Raw genomic sequence first — 26910 nt, forward strand, 5'->3', positions numbered from 1 at the left:
CATCTCAGGGCTCACACACGCGATCAGCAGTTCAGAAATGCCTACCTGCATGTCTTTTGACTGAGTGAGGAAACCAGAGAAAACTCCACACACATTGATCAGAGGTGGGAGTCAACGGCCCCTCCCAAGAAACACAAAGCCACACTGAAGAATAAGAAATATGACACTATAGTTTTTCTATCTGTCTGTCCACCATCAATAAATTCCTAATCTACGATCGTCAGAAGCAGTGGATCTTGTGGCATGTAACCAGGACGACTAACGACTCTCACACTCCTGTGATAGACAGACAGTCAAAGGTTTCATTTTACAAAACTGTTTACACAACATTTTATCTGCGTTTGACTGGCAGGGCGACACGACGCCCCCTAGGTTTAGGAGAGACGCTGTATTTATTATTTATGAAGCCATCTGTGCAGCCTCTGTCAGGGGCAGAATGTGCGCCTTCGCGGTGTGGGAGGAGAGACAGGAAAGGAAGCGCTGGAGATGCAGACTCTGCACAGAGCAGCGTCAGGTTCACGCCAAAGACGCCAAAATGATCATTTCATATTTAATGATAATTCAGTCATTTAGATATATGCTCACTGGTGTATTCTGCAAAACCCAGGGCTGTTTAAATGGCAAGAAAAACATTAAATGTCGCGATATACCTGTTACAGACTTAGTAAAATTCAATCAAATCTTGCGCATTTCTACAGACTCTCTGAAGTGTTTTAAATAATTCCTCATGAGGGAAGTGAAGAGAAAAATAAAAAAAAAGCCTGTATGAGAAAAACAGTATTCCATGATATTTAGAAAAATGGCAAAGTAACACTTTTAGGAAATAGTATTTATAAATGTAAACATTAGAAATTTAGTTGAGGCCCAACAATATATATTTGAAAGAAAAGAAGCATTAATGACAACATGGATGGCTTGGGGTCAGAGGTCATGGGGTCATGTGATCCAGCTACCAATAGCACAACACAGGGAACACTGAATTATGCCGAGAATTATTCATTCCCTATAAACCATCACAAGTCAGTGGCTGCCGATAATTAGGGTTGGATGACCCTGCCTAGCAGAGGCATTTTGTGGACAAAAGCCTTCATCCTTTCCTAGATAATGATCATGAGAATTTAACGCCAGCGCAGTGTCCTTCCACCAAGTGATACGCTGACTGTTTGTCACTGACACCGCTGTCGAGTCATCCGCATTGCGCCCCGGTGGAGGAAAGATGAATGTGAGGCGGGTCGTCAACGGTGACGGACTGTCACGGCTGCCGTGGCAACCCACATGTGCAATGTAATGCCATTCTTATCTGGTGGAGGATGTAGAGGACTGAATTCCCCCCCAGGAGAAAAAGGATCCACATTTATTTATAAAGAACAGAAGGCAAAGGATTATTAAATGTTATTATATAATGTTAAAAACGTCCCAGTAACACATTATAAATGCCATTTTTAATATTTTTAATTAACTGGAATTTATTACAAATACATGTCAGACAAGCAGTATAAATTATTGCACAACGCACATGAGGGACAAATGTAACTGGTGCGTCAGAGCGTATTCGCCGTAGTGGTACTTGCGGTGATTTCGTGATGTAACAGATTTCATTTGCTTTAAAAACAATATAGTGTGTTATGGTTTTCAGATTATTTAAGTGTTAAATTCAAGTTATTAAAGTGGACAGCAGTGATTTTTATTGAATGGATTTTCTCTTCATGGGGACTGAAAAAATGATCCCCACAATGTCAAAATAACAGGTTTTTATTCTATTGTAAGGATCACACACACACACACACACACACACACACACACACACACACACACACACACACACACACACACACACACACACACATACAAACACAGGTTTGTAAGTACATCTTTGTGGGGACTCTAAATTCATTTCTATGGGGAAAACTCTAATTTCAACATGATGATCTTAACCCCTACGCAGCCCTAACCATAAGTAGCCAAACAAAATATGAGACTTTTGGTATTTTTACTTTGTCGATTGAATTCACAGACATTTGGTCTGTGAGAGAGAGAGAGAGAGAGAATCATCCATCCATCCATTTTCCAAACCGCTTTTCCTACTGGGTCGCGGGGGGTCCGGAGCCTATCCCGGAAGCAATGGGCATGAGGCAGGGAACAACCCAGGATGGGGGGCCAGCCCATCGCAGGGCACACTCACACACCATACACTCATACATGCACACCTACGGGCAATTTAGCCTCCAGTTAGCATGTTTTTGGACTGTGGGGGGAAACCGGAGAACCGGGAGGAAACCCCAAAACGACATGGGGAGAACATGCAAACTCCACACACATGTGATAACACATATAAGATTCGATCCCGGGTCCCAGAGGTATGAGGCAGCAGTGCTAACCACTGCACCACCATGCCACCCCATACAGTGCTAACCACTGCACCACCATGCCGCCCCGAGAATCATACAGCAGAGACAAAGTAATAGTTCTTATTCCTTTAATAAAAATAAAACTAAAAACTGATGCCAAGCATACTGTAGCATTTAGTTATAATAGTTATCTTTTACAGCATGACCAGTAATAAAACAAACCATTAATGTAGTAGCAATAATATTTAACATGTTTAATTGATATACATTTTTAAATACCTTTTTAAACTGATATACATTTTTTCTGTGTACACTGAATTAATTATACAGGGAATGGCGTGCAGTGTCCTATATCCAATGGTATAACGGATTTTCCCATTTGGATTATAAAGAGCTGCTGGATCCCAGATCCATTTCTCGTGCTGTCTTATCATATTGGCCACCTCTGGTCTGGTCGGGTACTGGAGATCACTCGCTTTAGCTTTGTGATAAAGTCTGCATGGCAAATTTCTGACATACGTTGGTTATAGCAGGAAACTCTGTTGGACCACAGGTACAAGCTCTATTACAGGATTCCGCCAGAAATACTCACACTTATTGCGCAATGACTTACATATGTAAACACCTGTTTAACACTGGTGTTTCTAAGCTCTGTTGTAGTGATGAAAGCAGCACAGGTAAGACTTCGGTGAAATTGTTTAACAGATAAATGCATCAGTAATAAACCCCCCCAGTGCACTAACATCACAACACAGGCTCACTGATCCAATGCATTCAGGAAAAGAAAAGGAAGAGAGAAACGGATGAAGAAGAAGAAGAGAACCACCTGAATGTTCTTTCCATGTTCTGGAACATTCCACGAAACATTCTGATTGCACAGTGCAAAGTGACACCTTTATATCAATACTATTTTCTGTTGCTGTTTTTCTCATGTACATAACATACATACAGACGTATTTAGAAAAGATAATTGAAGGTCTGAAGTCAGAACAGCAGACAGTAACGCGTAACACTCACTAATGTGTCTTAGTACTATAAATATATGAAATGTACATCAGCCAGCTTCATTTTATCCCTTATATGCTTGGTTGGTTCACATGGATCCATGTGTAATATGTTCAGGCTGTAGCTAACAGTTACTCTTTGGCAAAAGGTCCGGGGAACTGGAGACGGTGAATCAGAATGGCTGAAGGGGAAGAAGCAATGGTTTCGAAATTTCACACCCTCTGTTACCGGTGCAGGACTGTTATTCACAGTGCAAATTTACAGCACACTACACCGGCAAACGTTACCACGTGTGAGCGCTGTAGCCTCAGAGTCATTTAATGGGAGGCGTGTTAGCTGGTGGGAAGGTCCTGCAGGCGTCTCACCTGGACAGAGCGCGAGCAAAGGGGCCCAACTTCAGGGCTCAGAGGTGCTGGACTGAAGGCGAAAAAGGTTCAAACAAAAGCAGGATATATTAATCGACGTTAACTCGTGTTGTTAGGAGACGGACACTGGCCGAACCCGAGCTTAGCCAGAGATCTTAAGCTTATCGCTATGCATCCCAGCGACTGAGTGATGATAAAACATGTATCTGCAATGACTAACAGGAGGTTGTGAGATAGTCACTCACTCTGCGGGGTCTGCCGGTGCCTCCTGACGCCTGCCCTTGTCCACGTCCGACGCTAGTGCTGGAAACACCGAACACATGATCATCGTGGATCATTAGTGAAATAATTAACATCCTGAGATCCAGAAATTCATTTCCGTCCTCTGTTGAAGACATTATGTCTTTGGTCATATCTGTAATACTATACATGCTGCTATATTAAGAGTGTGGTTACTTAGAAAGGACAGTTAGGGTAAGTGATCTCACCACTTCCTCTTACTGTCAAAAAAATCTAACTTTTAATCAATATTTAAAACCTTTCCCCCTTGATTTCAGGAAGTTATAATGATATATATTATATATACAAATATTATATGAGTACTGTGGGTATGTACAGTAGGGGGGTGGAGGATTTGGGGCTGATTATCTCACTACCAATGCTGAAATCAAACCTGCACCCTCAATTTTACTTGCACCAGACCATGTCAGACAGTAATTCACTCACACTGGTATATACAGTATTTTATTCAAATTAACCTATTTGCTTTTAAGTTCTTGATTAAACACAATGTACAATGCAAATTCAATTGAACTGAATGTGTGCTTTAGTATGTTAAAATCTTTACACTTAAATTCGACTTCATTTCAAGTTATATGTATTTTCTTCAAAGTCAACAGCCATAAACATAAAATTTTAGTTTGTTATTTGTTGATTCGTCAACGATTCCTCCTTTTTCGGACGATGGTGAGTGAGGTGTGGCTTGAATAATTGATTAAGGTTATGTTCAATAGTCATGTGACCATGAACAGGGAAAGTGAAAGGAAGATGGGTTAATGGATGGATGTTCAATACCTACTCATTATCCTTTATGACTGACGATGAATCCGATATGAATAGTGCATTATGTATACTGTACCTTCATAAAATCAAGTTTAATTGTAAGAGCATTCTGTTTTACACGATTCAGGTTAATGAAATGATTAAACCTAATTTGTAATTGAATTCTCCATGATCAGCAGTTAGAAGATGAAGATTTCATGGATGAAGCGATGGATGGATGGAAGAATGGATGAATGAACAGATGAGTGGACAGATGGATGGATGGTTGGATGGATGGAAGTAATTAACTGGCATGCTTTGGCACTCACCATCCTCGATGTTAAGCACCCGCACCCCATCTACCAGTTCCTTGGCCTCGGCGACCAGCTGACCGGCAGGGTCCCGGATGACAAAGGGGGTGTCAGGATTTTCCAGTGATGGAGCCACTTCGAAGCTTCTATAAGACAAGCTCACCGCAAAGAAAAAAACCCCAACTTCAAACAGTTTCTGCAATACCTTCGGCTGTAGCGTTTTGACAGAGCAGTGAAACATCACTTTAAATGAAGGCTCAATAATTATGTTAATAAGTTTAAAGATAATGGGAAATGTATGTAAGAGTATTAGGGCCTCCCTAAAATGAAAAAAAAAAAACAAATTTAAAAAGATTAAAATTAAAATTAACTTTTAAGATTTAAAGTCAAAATAAACGTTTGGGATTAAAGTCAAAATTTTAAAAAAGTTGAAAGTTAAATGTTAGGAACGTGTCAATGACTAAACGAGGAGAATCATCGTACATCACGACATCACACAGATGCCTCACATTCAGCCGCTTTCTGGGTTCATTCCACATGAAATGCAGACTCAGGTCTGCTAGGACACGGCTTCCCAAACTTTAAGCCCACGACTCCAGAATCACAGGGGCAGAAATTCCCGATCACCACTTCGTTCATATTAGTCGTCTCCAAATAGTGAGGCCAAGTCCAGATGGTATATTTTGCTGACCGGGGGGGGCGTCCACGGTAGGTTTATCGCGATAGCCCGGTTGCAGTAATGCTTAAAATGGGATATTTTTCACATTATATTTATAGACATTGTGCAAATCATCTTGCAACCCACTACTTTGGTAACCGCTGTGCTATGAGAAACTATCCATTGAATTCAACTTTTACCTCAAGACTTTGAGCAGGCTTTAATCTTGAAAGTTTTGACTTTATTCCCAAAATGATTTATATTTTTCTCCATTTTAGGTGGCCCTAATGCTCCTTTGAAGAAATGACTCAAAAATCCAAATAACTCACCCAAAGTCTGACCCAAATAAACTGGTGGAGGTTAGCACTTTGTGAACATTCTGTAAAAAAAGAAAATATAGACATAAACACAGTCTCACGGCGAGTGAAAGTGGACGCAGTAGTGGACGATGCAGGAGAATGGGCTCCACTGCCAGCCGTATAATGACCCATTGTCCATATATAACTTGTAATACAGCATGCGTACAGTAACATATATGTGATGGACAGCTACAATATTGAGATACGTCAAACTGACTTGCGACCAGTGGCCCAAACTAACTTGCGTTCAGTGACCCCTGTCCCAAATGGAAACGCAAGTCGACGCAAGGTTTATGAAATAGTTTCTAAAGTTTTACTAAATATTCTAAAAAAAATACTTAAATAACGAAATACAATAACAGAAACAAATCTCTTCTTGTCAATGACATGGTTCTATGTTCATAATCATAGAATTACAGCCATTAGACTTGAAATATTCCAGTGGCTCACATACAACTCTGATGCAAACACAATGTGCACAAAGCATAAATGTGTATGAATTAATAACTGAACTGGAGTTAAAAACAATATTAACTAAAACCAAACCGACCACTTGGTCCCCTGGATCCAATCCTCACTCAACTTAAAAAAACCCTGAGAAGTTCTAGTAAGACCTTTAACTTCCATACTGAATGTATCCCTGTCCTCAGGTGCCTGAGCAATTTAAAGTAGCAGAAGTCAGACCACTACTGAAGAAACCAACAGTTACAGACCTGTCTCTAATCTGTCATTCCTGTCCAAAGCTCCGGAGAAGATAGTTGCTGCTCAACTTCAGCCATACTTGGAGACACTCGACATACTGGATAGATTCCAGCCTGGGACACAGCACTGAAACTGCCTTAATTAAAGTTGACTGTTTTACTCTGTTACAGGAGTAGTGAACCTTACCATGGAGGGCTGGTGTGGGTGCTGGTTTTTGGGATAACCTTTCAATCAGCCAATAATAATGCAGTCCAGGGGACCCACTGTTATTGGCTGATTGAGAGGTCATCCCAAAAACCAGCACCCACAGGAATAGCTTCACCACCCCTGCTCTATTATGAAGACTTAAATTTCATGTTGGGTTGTGTGGAATGGTGTTGAAGCGGTTTACGTCCCATTTGACTAAATCGATATCAATATGTTCTAGTGCCTAATAACTGTACTCTGTCGTCTATGTAAGCAGACAAATATGGAACACCACAGGCATCATTTCTCTGTACTTTATTGCTTTTAAGACCTGGATGACTCAAAACTTTTTATCGCTGCATACTCAGAATGCTGAGGTTCTGTTGTTTGCAGGCAAGTTACGTCAAAGTTCTCGTATTTACATATAAAGCACTTAAAGGTCTAGAACCTGCCTATCTGACAGAATTACTACAAGTTTACAAGCCGCATCATCCACTCAGGTCACAGAACGCAGGTTGTCATTCCGCATATGAAGTGCCAGTTCGCAGTAAAGCGTTCAGCACCAAGGCCCCTTCCTTGTGGAACGGTCTGCCAGCCTGTGTTCAGGATGCCAAATCAGTCTCAGTCTTTAGATTTCACTTGAAGACCTATTACTACCTTTTAGCTTCTGTGCATGCCATTTCTGTCTGCTATGCTTTTCCATCCAAGTGTCTGTGCATGTTCTGACCATCCATGCTCTCTGCCCTCCTTCCCACGTGTCCGGGTGAAACCCTGGGTGGGCAGCATCTGAGCTGCAGTCCTGGTTCAGTCCCATGGAGGGATGACATTGCGGATGTGACTGACGAACTGTAACATCGTGGGTGCAGTCTTCAATCTGCCGTCCTACACACTTTGGCTTTGGACTTTGGCTTTGCCCTTGATCATAGACTACACCTTGCTTTCAGCAAGCAAGCCCACTCCTTTTTTCTATAATGTTAGTATGCTCGGGGGGGGGGAAACCAGCTGATCTTGGACGCCCCAGAATTTTTTTTTCCCTACTTGAGAGCTTTTGATTCCATTTAATTCCTCCATTGTCATATGGCTTTTTCTTTTTCTTTCTTTCTTTCTTTCTTTCTTTCTTTCTTTCTTTCTTTCTTTCTTTCTTTCTTTCTTTCTTTCTTTCTTTCTCTCTTTCCTTTTCCCCGTATTTTATCATTGTTTAAATGATGTTGTAATGCATCACAGCACACTCACGTGGAGCACCTTGGGGATACACTCACTATGCACAGTTGAAAAATACTAAACCACATGGTTGTTGACTGCTGGAGGCAACTGGAGAATCGAAAGAAAACCCACAGTAATATGAGGAGAGCAAACACAAGCACAGAGCTGAGGGTCAAGTCCGTAACCCTGAAGGCGTGAGGCTGCAGTCACCCACTCAGCTCGCAAGTCATCCGGTTTATTGTTCATGTTGCAACTTTTTTCAAAATTCCTATTACCAACCACAAGATGGCAGTGTGGATACAGTCAAAATAACCAGAATCCCTTGCATTTAGTAACCACAAATATGCTAGTATATGAAATACACTAGGTATGGATAAGTTATGGATCTGTGATCATATAAAATAAGTCACGCACATGTGGCCAATCCAGCAAGTGTGTCATAACAGATCAAATTACCTGCACAAAACCCAGCAGCTTCTTGTTGGAAATTTCCAGTTGTTTCCTACTGAGTTCCGACTTCCTCAGCTGACAGCCGATGGCAGACAGTCTGCGGTTCAGCTCCATGATGTCCTCCTGACAGAACACAGGTGGCAGAATGCCGTCACAGCGACTACCAACAGCAAAGACAGTGCATGATGCGAGTCGCGAGAAAACTGGGAGGACAGGGAGAGAGATGGAGAGCAGGGGGGAGTAGAGCCGAACCCCTGGCAGTGCGGCTCCACAATCCCTACCGCACCTTTAGACTCAGCGGCGATGGAGGAGCACGGCTATCAGTTTGTATGTGTTGACATTCGCCTTAAGGTGCAGTCACACTAGAGCAACAAATATGAAGTGTCTTCACAGAATCAAGCAAAAAAAACGGTCACAACTGCACGATACGGGATACTGTGGCAGTTTGCATACACTGCGGTTATTTGTCTTCAGTAGATTTTATCATGGGGGACCCCCCTCCCCTCCAAGAAACCGGAATAATATTGCATGGCAAGTTACGTAAGAAGCAGGTTGGCTAGCGATGTGTTATAGACAGGAATCGCCATAACTGCTACGCAAGTTCTTCTCACAAATTTCTCTTCATTGTAATAACAATGCAAATGCTCCCTAAATAAGTTTGCCTTTGCGCTGTCATGGCACGAAATTACCAGTGCATTTAAGCCTTTATACCGCTAATGTCTACCAGAGTGTCAATTCTTGGTAATAAAATGTATTGGAATTATGCGTTGAATCGTACCTGCAAGCCCCATCTGGATGAGGTCTGCCAGCAAGGCAGCGTCTATCTGTGATATTTTATACGCAGCGAGTTGTAATGAAAAAGCACAGGGTACTCAGATCCAGCCAAACTAATTAGGGAACTGTGGGGTCAGCCCCGTCCCCGATCAGATTTGTTTAGCTATGCAGATTCATGGGTCAAAGTGCATTTAAATGAACTTGCATTAAATGAATTTGCTGAAGGAAATTTTCTGCTTGTCGCGTTGACCAGCTAAGACTGCGAGCGTGACCACATTTCTAGCCAAAGCTTCGTCAGTGTGAGGCCAGACACTAGTAATATGCTGATGCACTGTGCTTCAGCCTGGACAGAGCTGACAGACACACACAGATCGCAGAGGGAAATGAGCGAGAGCTCCGGCCTACTTTGGTGGGCTCCATGCTCTTCTTCCTGTACGCCGCCAGCTGGTTCTTCAGATCTCTGATTTCCGCCTCCAGCAGACAGATGACCTCCTCGTAGTCCTGCTCTGCCCCGCAGGTCTGCCGCTGAGCCGCCTCCGCCTCCTGCAGCCTGCTCCTCAGCTCCCGGTTCTCTGCCAGCATGGCCTCGGCCCTCTGGGACATCACGTTGGCCTGTGTCAAACCTGCCCTACACTTTTGCTCAAGCCGGCCTGCGTGGGCTGTAGCTATAGATCTTCTGTATATACAAAGGTGGGCTCATGTTAAGGGCCCTTAACCACAATCCCCTCCTCATGGACGCCATCCTGTCAGCAAGTCCACTGTAGTCTCAAACTCAACAGTGCCAAAAAGCTAATTTAAATACAAACTGTTATGAGGACTTTCAACTGATTAGACTCTGTATAGCCCAGAGTGTGAGTGTGTGCGCTTGTGCTGTTGGATCCCTGCCTGAGATAGTCTACAGGCCCTCTCACAGCCCTGACCAGGCTCAAAAGCTAGGTGGATGGACAGATGTTATCAGTACTACCATTACTATAGCTGATGAGGTCAGAGTGATATACAGAAAGTCGCATCAGAGCTTAAATTTCCACCTATTTATAGAGCTGGAGTGATTTTGCTGGAGTGATTGAGGTTAAGTGCCTGGATGAATGGTACGGCTTCCTGGGAGCTCAGCCAGTGACCTACAGAGGACTGGTCAGCGCCCCTAACCACTACGCCAGCTGTTACACGAGTTGACCGAGGCGATCACGGCATGAGTAGGAGAAGAACAGTAGAAATTCAGCACACAGCGGTTGGGAAGTAGTATCTGAACTGGACGACTGCCAAAGCTTATATCTTGTAGGCTTTGCGGCTCGATTAGGAAAAAGGTTAAAAACACAATGCTAAACCCAGTAAATGGCTGCGTGTATCCGCTGTCTGGAAATGGCAGGTCACTCATCAGCTTGTCAAGCTTGTTAGGTCTGCATGTCCGGCAATCTCTCTGGCGCAAGGCACACTACCAGCAACAGGACGGACTCCCTGTAATGTGTGGAGGCCTTGGGGACACTAAAGGCAGGGATGGCGAGGGCAGAGCCGGGCCTGTTAGTGCACAGAAGCCGGCAGAACGCCGACTGGGCGCCCTTTACCTCGGCGCTCTTCTGCAGCTCTTCCTCGAGGGTCCTCTTGCTGTTCTCCATGTCTTTCAGTAGTGTCTGGAGAAACGAGACAATCGGCTTGTCACACTTGCGCGTGAAAAGAAGACCCTTTGGCAGCTTGGTGTGTGCCACTTTGGACTGTAATGAAGCTGTAACAGCAAGTGTGAAGACACCGATTAGTCAATTCAATGCCTGTCCTACTGTGGCAACTAGACTTTGTTAAATTTGGTTCCTCTGCTCAAGGAGGCTTAGAGGAGCAATGAGGTCCTCACAATACAACTGACCCCTCACCCCCAAGCAAACAGCCCCCTGTCCTGCGCCAATGCACCATTCCAGGATGTACTGGATGTATCCATACAGATTTACAGATTGAATCAAAATATGCTTGAGACTTGTGTAATAGGGCAAAAAGCATGTAAAATGACAGGTTCCCATCAAACCTTTAACTGCCTCGTCTTCTCCTGCACGTGGGAAAAGTCCGCCTCAAATGGCTCAATCCCCTCATTGCTGTAGCTGTGTCCCAGCTCATAACTCTGTAAGACAGCATGGGAAGAATTATTAATATTAATACTTACATCCCCGCTTAAAAAGCAGTGGTATAAAATTGGCTGTGTATATGAGATTACTAGCTTTTGCGCATTGCTCTGAAAGGATCAATTGGAACACAATGTCTGCACAAGCAGCTGAACATCGAAGGACTTAGAAGCACAACTTTGATAATTTCCTTGAATGCTTCATTTTTTTTTTACATCTAAAACCTCTTTGCCTTCAGGAAACATCATAAAAAATGAAAAAGGTGCTGTTTGCAGACTGTTGAAAAAGTCATGATTGTTGCATAAATATACAGTTCAAACTGAAAATTTTCAGTTGAATGTTTTTGTCAAGGGCGGCATGGTGGTGCAGTGGTTAGCACTGTTGCCTCACACCTCTGAGACCCGGTTTCGAGTCTCCGCCTAGGTCACATGTGTGTGGAGTTTGCATGTTCTCCCCATGTCGTTGTGGGGTTTCCTCTGGGTACTCCAGTTTCCCCCCCCACAGTCCAAAAACATGCTGAGGCTAATTGGAGTTGCTAAATTGCCCGTAGGTGTGCATGTGTGAGTGAATGATGTGTGAGTGTGCCCTGCAATGGGCTGGCCCCCCATCCTGGGTTATTCCCTGCCTCGTGCCCATTGCTTCCGGGATAGGCTCCGGACCCCCCGTGACCCAATAGGATAAGCGGTTTGGAAAATGGATGGATGTTTTTGTCAAGAACCTTCTTGGGGAATCTTACCGGAGAGTGGAAGGCGGAGGTGTCCACCAAGCTGGCTGCTTCATGGTAGGAGAACATGAAGGGTCCTTGGGCCAGGCCTGCTTCCTCTAGCTTGTTTTGAAAGACGTCTCGCACTGCCTCTACGAAATCTGTCCCACAGACATAAAGACACTTACAGCTCAGAAAGATCACCTCAGGTTGGGTCACTAGGACTGCAAAAGGATGGACAGTTACAGTTAGAGAAGAACAATTGGACAAGCCAACAAAATGCTCCTCAGAAATGTGAGTAGAGAACCAGGATAACCTAGACCTTGCAGTCCATTTTCCACCATTGAGCCATCCAGGAGATTAAAGTGAAGTTCTAGGCACGAGATTTGCGTGACAAACCATGACAATCGTTAAAGAATAATTTTGCTCTCCATTCTGTCTTGTCATTCAGTCAGCAAAAGCTTTGGAAAGAACGTTTCACACTTAGCTATTTTAAGGTCTTTCCTAAGAGGAAAAAGTTTTTATTTATGTTTTAAATAAGCATTAAACAATGGAGGCTCAAGTACACTAGACATGGGAAAAGGTCCTAACACACATCGTCCTTTGGGTGAACGGCAGCATCCGACTGATCTTGTACTTGCAATGGAAAAATGCGCAAACGCAGCTTGGTTCGACCTCATTCAGTCATGTTCCTGCTCAACAAAGATGTGAAGTACTGCATAACAATGGAATCTTCTTCACATAGTATTCAATTCTGTATGATCCCTGTGTCCATATACACCTGAACATTTAAGCACAAAACCAAGTTGGCTTGTTTATCTGAGTAGATATGATTTGATCTAGTTGACTGAGCAACACCTTCAAGCAGAGTTACTGTTTAATGAGATCATGTGTACTGGGGAGACAGTCGTGGAAAAAAACCTTCTCAGTTGCTTTCTCAGTGCCACCTCCAGGCCTCGCTGACGTACTCGTGGCACTCAAGAAATTCGGCACTTTGGTGATGTGACTGCGCTGATCTCACCTCCATAGGCCACACTGCCTTGAGAATCAATGGTCAAGACGTGTATCAGCTTCCTCTTCTCCTCTTCTGTAACCTCCAATCCCAAGTACGTGAGAGCCTGGGAGAATGAACATGGAGCAAGAGAAAAGTCAACTGAACATCTCACTAATCTCTCTGGGAAACTCCATCAACTTCCTTCCATATACAGCTCTAGAAAAGAATTGAGAGACCTATATTTAAAAAAAAATCTGCATTTTAAAATTATGGTTTAATTCTGGTTCTGCTGCCAGAAGGCTACACTGAGCAGCAGGCTGCTTCCAGGTTCAAAGTTTCTAGACAGCAGTGTACAAGAATAAGGTGAAGCAGGAGACACTGGGAACGACCAGAAACCAGCCAGGTAAAAGGCCGAAGCGACATTCTAATGCCAGAGATGGCTGTCAACTTATCCGGCAGTGACTCATGAATCGACCTCAAGTGACCTTCAAAAGGAATGGGAAACATTAAGTGCAGGTGTGAAGTGTTCTGCTAGGACAATTCATAACAGGCTTTTAGAAGCAGGACTGAAGACCCATAAAGCAAGGCAGAAGCCCTTCATTAATGAGAAGCAGGGAAGAGCCAGCCTGGAGCTTGCAAAAAAAAATAAAAATTTTACACAGGCACATGCCCATAAGTTGAGAAATAAGTCAAACTGAAAATCTGCAGTGGTCTCTTAATTTGTGCAAATAAAAGCATGCAAGTCAGAATCTTAAACAACAGCAAGCTGTTGAACATTAGACCAATGGTGTCATCTGGCATTAAGTGACATCGAGTAACAAAATAATCCCTGACATTCAAAACTGCTTATTGAAGTAACAGGGGCAGTGGTGGGAGGGTCTTTTATCTCTTGCATGAATGTTATAATGATTGCCGTCAGGATAAAAGGCCGCTGACTCACCAGGTCCAGCTTCTGTGACCTCAGGCGGATGTTTGGGTCCAGGGCGATCTTCGGTTTGGCAGTCGTGGCTGTTCTCAGTGAGCTGGTGGGAGGAGCTGGACAAAGGGAGTCGGGACAGACACGACACTCGTTACTCCGAGGATCAGCCACCTTAGTGCCTATTGCCACCGATCAACACTCAACACATTCAAGGCAAGACGAGAAAGGTGAATAACAGATCGATGTACCAAAATAAACTGGCAAAATTTCGAGTCTTTCCCGATTCTTTGCTCCCGGTAAAACTCGTATCTTTAGGCATAAGCTGTAATCCTTGTCGGCAATATGAAACTATTTTCAAAGACCCGGGGATCTGCCTAAAGTTTGCTAAAGCCTGCAGAGGCTGTCAAATCCGCTCCCTTGGTTCAAAACAAGGCGTCTCCAGCTGTGGCAGTGTTGTCACGACACAGCTGATTGACGGGCTGCAGCGAGGGGTGAGGAGCAGCCAGCCGTGAAGCCCTGCCACACGGCACAGGCTCACTAATCCTCGCCGCCACCCGGCTGCGATACAGTTGGCAGGTCTGACACGGATAGAGAAGAAGGCACAGGGATTCAGGCCCTAACCTCCCAGTCACTGAACACCAAAAAACAAAAACAGACTAATGGGAGTAAGCAAAGATCTTCATTACAATTCGAATCCGCTGCCTAGTGCATCATGATACCACGTTTCACATTTTCAGCATTTTGGAGCAGAAGTCGGAATGAGTGACACAGGGTTTCTCCAGAGCCTATAAGGGAGAAAGTGCCACTCTGCTCATAGCGGTGCCCTTTAAAGCTACTCCTTGTCCTCTCCTGTTTAATGGTCCCTCCAATCTGCCTCTCCCAGATAAACATTCCCTAGTTTCCATGCACCCACTCATAGATGTTATGGTACCAGAGCATTGCAGGGATCAGGCTAAAATTCTGGGGATCTGGCTCATGTACAGACAAAATATCCGGATATAGTCACTGTTCAGAACTTATTCCAGGGTTGGTCTACCAGATACCATATCAAAGATATACAGCCTCTCCCTGGCTTACGGAGGGGATGTGTTTCAATAAACCTACGGGAAGGCGAAAATAATGCAAGGCAAAAATGCATTATGATATAGTACACCTAACCTAACAAACATCGTAGCCTAGCCTAGCCTCCTGAAACGTGCTTAGAACACTTACATTATCCTACAGTTGGGTAAAACCATTAACACAAAGCCTATTTTATACAGTAATAAAATATTGCATATCTTGTGCAATTTATTGAGCAATGTACTAAAAATGAAAAACATTTACCCATTGTAAAGCTGAAATATTGTAACACAGGCAATCATAACCTGGGGAGCGTATATGATTAATATGACTAATCACCGGTGAACCAGGGTCTAATTCAACATAGATTATGGCAACCTCATGAGGCACAATGATTACTGAATGATGAAAGGAGATGTATATCAGTAGTGTCAGGTCGTAGTACTTTTCAGGAGCAAGGTCAACGCTTTGGCTAAACCTTCCCTTCCCATGTGGATCTGGGCGGTAGGGATGCAGTAGATACTGTTGACGGGTTGCTGGCAGAGTGTTTGGTGTATACACTCTACTGTGTGGGCTATGGACTAAAACACAAGATGGCAGTAGTGATGTAGATGAGGACCTGTTAGTTGGATCTGCTCGACAAGACCAGAGATCTTCATGAAGAATTTAAGATGCTTGGTTACTTACGATGGGGTTACATTCGGATGTGCCCGTCGTACGTTGAAAATATCATAAGTCGGTTATGAATATGATAGAACAAATAAACTGGTAAATAACTATTGTTATTGGATAAGGAAATATTTGGTTAAGCACAGAAAAACAAAACGCTGCATGCATCATTATGCACGCTGTGCCATGAAATGTTCACGTCCGCAATCACTACAGGGACTGAAAGTGTGGCTATATGGATGCTGCCATCATCGGGAATCAGGAACCATAAAGATAAAAATGACCTTACAGCATATCGCTAGCCCAGGAACTGATCAAAATTCAAAGTCTGCCGACTATTGAATGTTCATCACTATTGCATCATCGTGAAGTAAAGAAATTGTAAGTTGAACCAACGTAAAGTGAGAAGCCATCTGTACACATGCCTGAATGGAAAGATTCATTTATTTTAATTGCAGATCCCCTTTTGCACTTATTGATGATACTAAAAGGTTTATCTGGTGAGCAGGACATTTATAGCTATATGAAAATGCTAGTCCAGGTGCCGCACCATAACCTAATAGTAGGACGTTTAGGGGAAGGTGAAACACTACAACAAATCATAGCCTTATTATATTAACCTGTCATTGCTGATGATATTCGTAAGTGGTGTGTCAGCTTGGGGGAATGCCAGTTAGCGAATCCAGCTGCTAGCTAATGCACTGGAATGAAAGCGGATTATAGGATTGTGGAGTCTCTGGTTCACTTTTCCTCGAAGGTCAGAATCCGGGAAGACATTCTGAATACACAAAAGAATTGAACTGTGGAGCCGAGCTGACTCCAGAGTAACTACTACAGATCACTGCAACCCAGCGGAAGTACTTGGATATTTTTTCCTGTACCCAATCAAGCTGATGTCGTAAAACTTAACACACACATCCCACGGGGCATGGTGGTTAGATTAAGGCACGAAAAATAGTTCGGGTCACATTAGCTACACAGTTGTGACTGAAGAGTAGCAGAGTGGAACAAATTCATAGTTTTGGATCCCAAACCTTATAGCTCCCTTCGTTACTGTGTCAACCAAGGCATCAAAGTGTGATGTGAATTCTAGGCCTCGTATTGAAAAATTGCTACCAATTGCTGTATTGGTTGGCTATATGTCATTTTTATTCAACACTGGGCCTTATCGTTCTGTACTCAGTTTGCTTTGCCCTCTTCCATTTGGTCTGCATGAGTGGCCCCAGGACCATGTGCTTCCCACGCATGTCTCTTACACCATTCTATATATGTACCCCATCTTTGTTTATAGCGATGACTGGTCTCATGGTTTCCATTAAAGGAGAGTTTCAGGGCTTCAACTAGGAGAGAAGTTTGCTTCTTAGTCTGCAAATTTCAATCTGTCATGTGGATCTGTTACTCTAACAGACGTCGGGAGTAATATTTACATGAGTGAATCACGTGTAAAAGAATATACAAGTGGCACACATGGTATATTCTGATAAATATTGGGTTTCATAATTCCTAAGAATAAAGTATTTCCATTTTAGCAAGCTAGGATCTTGTAGTATTATTTTTTTAACCCAACTATTTATGTATTTCTTTTTCTTATGTTCTTAATCAAATGTTCTGTGCTTGTCAAGTCCACATATAAATATTTCATATCACATTCTTTGCTATTCTTGTCTTCTTAGTTATTATATTTTTGTGATGATGATAAAAAAAATACTGTGCTTAAGTAAAGCAACGTTCTTGAGCTAAAATGTTAAAATGTGAAGGCTACAATGAGCAGGAAATCAAGATGTTTAACAACACGGAAAGGAACGCTGATTATGGAGAAGACGGAGAGGAGCGTTTTCTCTGGGTTCCATTCCACAGAAATGTCATCGGAATCCTTCAGGCCTCTGGATATTTTAATCTAAATTCAACACTGGCTCACAGCCGATCATAAAACCTTAGTCTATCTTTCTTAATCTTTGATGTTCCAGAAGATCCCATTTATTCAGATTAGTACCTCATAGGAAGTTTTCCTTGTCACATAAACTAAAGAGGCTGAACCAGAGCACAGTGTGTTTGGGTAGCAGTGCTGAAAGGTGCAACAGCAGAGCTCCTGTGAGTTACTTTCGATTGTCCTGCAACTCTGATGCAACTTTCATTTGGGCTCCCGAAAGGAGAAGCCTTTGAACTCAAAACCAGCGCAGAAAAGATAGTAATAAAATATTAAATACCATAGATATAATTTTTTTGCATTTTGAAGAAGACTTCAGAAGGGAAGCACATCGAGATACCAGGGAGGACCTGCAGTGAACCCAGGAGGACCTGACTGAAAGGTGCGAGACTGAGAAGATTATAAAAAGATCTTTGGATGAGCGTGAGAAGGATGAGGCACGTGAATCAAGTGGCTGCATCACATCTATAGATACTGATCTAATGTGAGACTAACAAGATCCCATACCAGAAAACAGGGAACACTGGATGCAGGAGCGGATATATGAAAAACTCTTATTCTTTTTCTTCGTTCCAGGGCACTCTATTTTGTAACTGTATACATGTTATATATTTATAACATTTATAACAGAGAAGGGCTGATCATCAAGTCTAAACTCCATAATTTTCCAAGTAATATCTTTTGATTTCGCACTGTCTGCACTGGATTGTCGTTTGCTATCAAACGTTTGCGTTACTGACGCACTGGCGTCACTCGGCAGCACTGTAGCCGTTCGTATTAGAACCGATTTGTTTTCCGCAAACTCTTCATACTCTTCACTGTCTCTCCTAAAGGTGAGCAATGAACTTCGTTGTGTTGAAATGTCGTAATAGTGGATCCTCCTTGTGGAATTTCAGCAGAGCAACGTTCGCAAAAAGCGTTTCTAACCTCGTTAAGATAATTCCACACAGCGGATGTTTTTCGAACTGTTTAGTGCGCGTGTGTTCTACGTGATATGGGTCACCGTCTTAAAGGGAATTATCGGCGGTAAATATCGGCTGATTTTTAAGCATCGCCCCACAGCCGGTTGTTGCTGTATCGGCCGATACCGAAAGTTACCGAAACAATCGGTACATCTCTACGAAATTTACCTAGGAGGACCAAACCCCCCAGGAGACGTCGAAGTGTTATTTGAGCATGAATGTGAGTATGAGCAGTGGCCGGCCGAGGTGGTCTACCTGACACGTGTGCGTTGGAGGTGGGCTCTGCGGGGGCTCTCTGCCAAAGAGACACCAGCATTACATGCCATAGAATCAGCCACTGCAGGTCCACAACATAGCTAGGAACCTCACGTCCAGGCGGAAATGTAATGCATTCTGTACATTTTCCATAAAGTCACTTACATCATTCCTATAGGACAGGGTTCCCCAATTCCGGTCCTGGAAAGCCAGAATCCAACACAGTGCAGGGAAATCTGCAGACTGAGTTGGATTCTGACGCTCCACCACTGGAACTGGAGAACCCTGCATTAGAATATCTGACAGGACCTACATAAGGGCCTCACCTGGGACTTCCAGATCTGTCCATAACCATCACCATAGTAATGTATCAACATTAAAGCTTGAAAATGTGTGCTTATTCAAAAAGGCTTCAGAGTGAAGTTTGTGAAAAGGCCAAAATTTTAGCATACTCACCTCCGGAGATCTTCCACGGACCTTTATCCGATAGGAGCTGCATCCATTCCCTACACCCTTCTGCACTCCGTTTTGTACACCAGTGCCACTGGACACTAGACTTTTCCCGGGAATGAAGGCAATGTCCACAAAAGTGTCTTGGCTTTGGAGACAAAGAGAAAACAGTCAAATCTCACTACTGTTACTTTTTCAAATTAAAAAAGTGCAGAATTTCATGTGCTTGGATGGGACACCACTGCCCTCGTCTCTCTCAGCACACGCACCTGAATTTGGCCTTGTTAATGATGCCTCTAGCCTCTTCATGCGTAACCCCTATCAGCGACTCCTTGTTGATGGCGATTAGCTGATCTCCAGGTTTCAGTCGTCCATCCTACGGGAGAAGCAAGGCCCTCAGACACACAATTCCACACCGCACATGTGCTGAATACCAAAATCACTTAGCTTAGACTCACCACTAGGGATTCACAAGATCCGACTTCTCACCCTTGTCAAGGTCACAGGGTGAGGTCTACCATAGATGGGATGCCAGGCCACCAAAAGACACACATTTACATTTTAAGCAATCCAGAGATGCCGATTAGATTAACTGCAGATTTATACTGTGGGGGGACACCAGAGAGCCTGAAGGAGGCAAACATAACTCAGGGAGATCATGCAGAGCAGATGTGAGGTGAGATTTAAAACCCCACCCATTTAGGTATGAAGCAGCAGTGTGTCCTCTCTGCTTCCATGCTGCCTTACAGTATATGCAACATCCACACTTTCTAATTATGCTGACAGTGTTTGTGCATCGAGGCGATCCAGTGCTTCATGTATATATGAGAAGATGCAAGAGAGAACAGGAACGATCCTATTCTTTGGTGGCATTGGTAAATAAATGAAGCTGTACGACATTGTCCTGAGATCCAACATTAATCACTGCAAAAAAAAAACATGCCAAACGCACAAAGCTGAACGGTTGGACCATTTCAGTCCCTCTTTGGTAGGCTTTGTGTAACACGCCCCTTAAATAAACCATTCCTTCAGTTTTTTGTATGGTATTAACAAGATTGTTGCCGTACACGTTCTTGTTTGTAGGTATTTTTAGCTGACACTGGCAAATCAGTCACACAGGCAGTCTCCACAAATAAAATGTTTCCAGGAGCCATTCCAGTGCTTTAAGAATTCAGGACACATCTGTTTGAGTGGTGGTGACAAGCAGAAAAGCTCTCGTTTATTTGAAAATCCGTTCGCCGTTTCAAGACAGTGCACCAAAGCAAGAAGCTGCAAACAAGCTGTTAAACTATGCAGCAAATCAGTTCACAGCCAAAGCTTTTCGGAGATTTCAGAGCGTCTAGAAAGGTCACATTTCTCACGCCTCTCAACGCCCACTCACCCTGTGATTCATCCGAGGAGTAATATGGCAACAATAACCCATTTGGATACGGGCTAAAGGCAGCCGTATGTGCTTGGGCAATCCAGAGATGCCAATTAGATTAACTGCATGTTTTTATGCTGGGGGGGGGGGGGGGGGGGGGACGTGTTATGAAACTGACGAGATCAACACCGTTTTAGCAAAACCATGGGCGTCACGCAAACTAAATTTGTGGGTGGGCACCGTTTCAATACCGTGCACATTAACAAAATTTAAAAAAACACATACGTAGATACAAATGTTCTTGAAACTTTATGCAACCATTCACATTCAAACACATCCAGCTAACCTTATTAGCTGCAGCTGAGATGTGAGTCATGATAGCTTGTTGATGATGTGTAGAGTTACGGGTGGAAAACAGGAATGATGAGGGATGGGGGACAGGATTAAGAGATGTTATCTGATGGAGGAAGCTCACTCCCTGGTCAGATTACCCTGACTGTGAGTGTACGACAAGTTTAACGACGTGCTTTCATGGCCAAAGTAGGAACATTATTGTTGACAGAATAATTAAATTTACGTTACACGTCGACAAAACGCACAAACACATACCTACCGAAATTGATTGGCGCAACGCCAATGAGCAATACGACACTGTATGAACTGTAATCACTGGAGCGCCACCTGTGCAGGATCCCGGAGGGAAACTTTTTCATTTGTTCCGACGCTGCCGCTCGTCCATGATTGGCTGACATGTATGAGACGCCACAGGGTTCATCAGCAGGACTAATTAAGCAGTTTCTGGCAAGTATATATTGTCTATTTTCAAATAGTGTAAATTATGTGTATTCCTGTGTTTTTGTTGGTAGTAAATGTTGTGGAATGCGTGTAACCATGACTGTCATTTAAACTGTTGGCTTCCCTGCCTGTGCCGCTGCTACTATTAAACCAACGGTAGCTGTTAATAAAGAGAGTAACTTTTATTCCAAAAGAGCTGTCATCTCCCTTATTAAAACGGCTCACGCACTCTCCACAATAGGTTTATTTGTGCTCTGCATGTGGGTCTGCTGCATTGAAAACACACTGTACCCTCCAGGGCTGTGGCGTGACAAAGCATGAGCAGGCAGGCAGCGTCATTTTCAGTACGCGACAGCCTGCTCGCGGCGACGTTTTCGATTTGGTTTTGTCCGGACATGCTTGAAGGATACGGCTACCTTAATGTTCTGACCTTTTAGAGAAACTGATGAAGACAGAATATCTTTTTAACAGCGGCTTAACCGGGAAGCTGAAACGCCAAAATGGCGTGACCTTGGGTCAATGTTTCAATACAGAATTACACTTTAGTCCTATTTAATTTGTGTGGGCCAATGTTTATGGAAGGAGCTCAACACACTACCAAAAGCCTGACCTGAAACACGCAGCAGGCAGTGTGTGATGGCAGAGAGAAGGTCACCCACTACAATCCACGGTGCTGGGTCTAGCCTGTGTGGTGCCTTGGCTGAACCCCCCCTTCAGCATCCTGAACTAATTCTATATAAATATTAAAATAGACACAAATGAAATTCAAAAATATCAACATGAAATAACAGAGTCAAAAGGAATTAAATTATAGGAGCCTTTACTCTTCTTTCTAAACAAGCACCTGATGGCTTAGACCTTTCTTATCCATGTGTGCTAATTTAACATGAGCGCCTGCCCATGTTGCCTGTACCTAAATCCGCCAGTGACACTCTGCCCAGGAGGTACAAGCTTTCCTCAGTGCAAACAGCACAGATCGAACCTGAACTCCCCAATGCCATCGAGTCGCCCCTCCTCCCCCCTGAAGATATTAACGGCCGGATGTTTCCTGTCCGTCTCAATCCTCAATGGGAGACGCTGTCGTGAAACTGCCATAAAAGGCAATCTTCTTTTCAGGACGTGTAATTAGACACTGAGAACAGGTATTCACTGTGCACGCCTCCCTCTTCCTTTTCAGTGCACATAATCTATCTAGGTCATCAATCAGCACTGACTTTAGGTTATTTTAAAAATTTCCCTCTTCTACTCTGCACAGAGGGGTGTTTGGCCACCCATGGTGACCCAGAAGATTGCCCCCTGCTGGGCCTCGCTCACCCTGTGGCAGTCGCTCCCAGCCAGCACGTCCTGGATGAAGATGGCCGGCCCATCGGGTCTGTTGGAGCCTCCGCCGATGGCGATGCCCAGGCTGCAGGAGCGAGTCACGCTGATCAGCTGGATGAGACCATCTCCCGGGAGGCTGAAGCAGAAAGGAGCCGTCGTCAGTGTACCTCGGACAGAGGGGCTCCAGATGTTTAGCCAGTGAGCAGGAATTCTACTGTTGAATATTCTAGAAAAAGTGCATTTCGTAAAACGAAAGCATCAAGTCACGTCAAGTTTATTTAAATAGCACATTTAAAAATAGTTCATCCAAAGTGCAATACAAAAAAAGAATTAAAACTAACAAGACATACTAAAGCATTAAACAAACCCAACTGCTATTTACCAAAATAAGAGAGACCTAAAATATGATTTTAAAGTGAAATGCATAATAAACGGCAAGTTAAATTTAAATAATCATGAAAAAAAATGAACAACGATTAAAACCTACTAGAATCATTAAAACATACTAAAAACTAAAACATCAAACAAATGCTAAGCCAAGCTATATAAGTGGGTAAAGCTGTAAGCTGCTTTTGAATAACAATAATAATAACTGCAACCACAATTATGTGTTTCTGCAGCAAAAGAAATAAAAGCCATTCATCTTCCAAGCCCTTATTCTAGGGAGCACTGGGGAGAGGAAACGAAGTGCAATGCATTCCAACATTTTAAATATAATTTTCAGCAAGTTCTAAGTTTAGGTCTCACAGCTTTGGAGGTTTATGTTGTAAAATCAAAATTCTGTGCATAAGCAAATCCTGTTCAGCAAATTTGACTTTCTGACTGCTGAAAAGAACACATGACCCTCAGTGACAGAGCTAAGGCGAAGCTGCAGTCAGTCCAATGATTTCTGTGATAGTCATTAATGTTCCATGCTCTGAGTCATAGACTGTGTTTGGAATACCACTCACTCACTCACTCACTCACTCACTCACTTGCCCACTAACTCACTCACTCGTTCACTCACTCACTCACTCACTCACTCACTCACTTGCCCACTCACTCACTCACTCGCTCACTCACTCACTCACTCACTTGCCCACTAACTCACTCACTCACTCTCTCACTCGCTCACTCACTCGCCCACTCACTCACTTACTCACTCACTCACTCACTTTCCCACTAACTCACTCACTCACTCACTCACCCACTCACTCACTCTCTCACTCGCTCACTTACTCGCCCTCTCACTCACTCACTCACTAACTCACTCACTCACTCACTCACTCACTAGCCCACTCACTCACTCGCCCATGCACTCACTTGCCCTCTCACTCACTCACTCACTCACTCACTCACTCACCCACTCACTCACTCTCTCACTCGCTCACTTACTTGCCCTCTCAATCACTCACCCTCTCACTCACTCACTCACTCACTCACTCACTCACTCACTCACTCACTCACTAACTCACTCACTCACTCGCCCTCTCACTTACTCACTCGCTCACTCACTCGCCCACTCACTCACTAACTCACTAATTTACTCACTCACTCACTAGCCCACTCACTATATAGTGTTCACTACATAGCACACTCACTTGGGGACAAGGGCAGACAACGGTTGATACATTTCAGACACTAAGAAGATTTTATGCTGCTACATAATTACATGCCGGATATTCATAAGTGTTCCGCGTAAACAAACGTTGGTATTTTTGGATAAGTACACATAGTAAGTGACACATGTCTGTACAACGTTCAATTAAAAATAAAACTAAACTTTACTACACAAATCTCTGCACACATAACTTTATTTACAACATACTTGGCTGTACTGTATCCACCTACGCAAGCATGATGGGGCCTGCAGTAGTAACTATAGTATTTTATACTAATCTTCAATATACTGTATTAATTGTGTATTAACGTTACCCATGTAAAGTAGTCAAATACATCAAAATAACCTTTTATTTTTAAACCAGCAGCCGTAGCTCACATGCAAGTATTTCATAAGCAAGCTACTGAACAACAGGTAACAGTTACAGTTCAGACTGAACAAAGTTTCTTAAATTTGGTTCCAACAGTCACGTGACAGACTGCAATGCATGATGAGTCTAAGTTGACCGATGTAGGGCACAGCTCTTCGCTGAATATGTAGTGCACTATATAGTGGCTGAAATTTACGGTTTATGTTGTGCAAAATGGCCGACTCATTGTATAGTGCAATAAATAGTGGGCAAGTGGACATTTAAAACACGGCTATAGTTATTTGTGTAGACCTGGGTAAGACGAGATGCTGGAAGGGCTGGCGCTGAGACGTACCTTATAGGTCGCATTAGGAGCCCAGTCCCACTGTAGGCACATTGAGAGCCGGCCGGGCTCAGCAGCAGGGGGCTCTGTGACCGCGATGAAGACCCAGACGATGTGCTGTCCACATACTTGCCTGTTTCATAGGAATGAAACATTAGCCTTCTGGATGCAGAACACAAGGGTTTGGGCTTGGCTTCAACATGGTAAACCCCAACCCACCCCCAAACACACATAGTAGGGACATGTTCCTACAGCCTTTACCCAAATCTATGCCGTTGATAAAACATCTATGTTTTATAAGCAAGAAATTGAGCCGTTTATTAATCTCTTGTAATATAAGTCCCATGGTAGATGAATAAAAATTAAATTTTAAATACAAGCATGACATTACAATCTGCCGACACATTCAGTCGCTTGTCAAATTTAATCTGCAGCTCACCATGAGAAGGCAAGCCTGCCAAGTCACTTAATGAGCTGTGTAAACACGGCTGTCCTGTCAAGCCCAGACCAAAAATATCCTCTTAAAAGTTCAGCCCTCAGTTTGAAAAGCGAGACCATTTTTGATGTAGCGTGCAGTCAGCTTGGATGCATTGAACTGTGAGTGATACATGCGGAGCAGGAAAAGGCTGTTTTACAAGCCCCACCATTACATGGCAAGCTGACAGTCAACTTTTCCTATTTTTTTCCCACTGACAGAGTAATCATCTCACATGGGATCAATCATTATATTTAGATCCAGTTCCCAACCCTCCTGACTGGTTACTTGGTGCAGACAAGGGCGTCTGTGAGAACTGAAAGACACAGAAGCAGCTGATACTTTCAAGCCTTCAGATTACTAAATACACTCATGGGAGTTCTACTTACACAAAAATAAGGGCAGAGCAAAAAATGATGATTGGCTCAGAGAGATAACCAATCAGATTGTAGAGGGGGCTGTACCAAGACATTTGATTGGTCCTGCCTCCTCTAGTTGCTACGATCTGATTGGTTATCACTCTGTGTCAATCATTCTTTGTTCTGCTCTCATTATATTTTGTGTAAAACTCCCATGGGCACTGAATACCCTTAGGACAATAATAATTTAATACCTGCTCCTTAGATATGCACCATGCACTTTAGCCATGATGCACATCTCTGGTCTTTCTGTTTTCTTTTTCAATAGAACTTTCTGTTCCTTATTTACATATTTATTGCACATATTTATGTGAATTGCTTCCTGTTTTTATTCTTTTATTGATATTACTGTTTTTTATTATGACAGAGTGACCACCATTAATTTAACTGCAGGTTAAAGTCTGACTGTATGCCTTGCAAGTAGATCTGCTGTGATTAGTCGACGTAGTCGATGATGTTGATGCAGAAAATGAAAATCTTTTTGATTTCTAATCTTTTAATATCACGATGTAATTATGGGAGTAGTTTGAATTATCACATAAGAAAAAGGTGGTTTTACACTGAAATGACAGGGAAATCCATTCCATATGATCCATGAATTATGTGGCCAGCTGGGGTGGGGGCCTCTACAAAGGAGCAGACCCCCCCCCCGAGGCTCGTGCAGACGCGATGGTGCCCCTACCTTGCTGGATGGGTGAGTTCCGGATTGATCCGTTGCTAGCGCTGGACCCATATTTCTCCAGCAGCTCAGCGAATTCTTTCCTTCATCCAATTAAAGAGAATTATGCTTTAATTACA

General features: G+C 43.3%; 1 protein-coding gene across 4 annotated transcripts in view; it reads right to left on the reverse strand.

Annotated features, from left to right (window-relative positions):
* Positions 1–2462: 2462 nt before the first annotated feature.
* Positions 2463–26910, reverse strand: part of si:dkeyp-72e1.9 (syntaxin-binding protein 4) — a 49331-nt gene continuing 24883 nt past the window's right edge. For 3 of the 4 annotated variants that reach the window (XM_048992169.1, XM_048992170.1, XM_048992167.1), the window contains exons 6-22: positions 26795–26874; positions 25231–25351; positions 22921–23062; positions 19718–19824; positions 19455–19596; positions 18999–19038; positions 14145–14239; positions 13232–13328; positions 12244–12371; positions 11414–11506; positions 10965–11030; positions 9808–9996; positions 8635–8751; positions 6058–6107; positions 5089–5228; positions 3964–4021; positions 2463–3770 (exon numbers count right to left, since the gene is read on the reverse strand). In XM_048992169.1, the coding sequence (XP_048848126.1) occupies positions 3686–3770; positions 3964–4021; positions 5089–5228; positions 6058–6107; positions 8635–8751; positions 9808–9996; positions 10965–11030; positions 11414–11506; positions 12244–12371; positions 13232–13328; positions 14145–14239; positions 18999–19038; positions 19455–19596; positions 19718–19824; positions 22921–23062; positions 25231–25351; positions 26795–26874 (1750 nt within the window). In that variant the 3' untranslated portion in view covers positions 2463–3685. The remainder of the gene's footprint in view (positions 3771–3963; positions 4022–5088; positions 5229–6057; positions 6108–8634; positions 8752–9807; positions 9997–10964; positions 11031–11413; positions 11507–12243; positions 12372–13231; positions 13329–14144; positions 14240–18998; positions 19039–19454; positions 19597–19717; positions 19825–22920; positions 23063–25230; positions 25352–26794; positions 26875–26910) is intronic. The other variant, XM_048992168.1, reaches the window with a different exon arrangement.

This window comes from Brienomyrus brachyistius, chromosome 22, assembly GCF_023856365.1.
Source record: "Brienomyrus brachyistius isolate T26 chromosome 22, BBRACH_0.4, whole genome shotgun sequence".
NCBI classification, from domain to species: Eukaryota; Metazoa; Chordata; class Actinopteri; order Osteoglossiformes; family Mormyridae; genus Brienomyrus; species Brienomyrus brachyistius.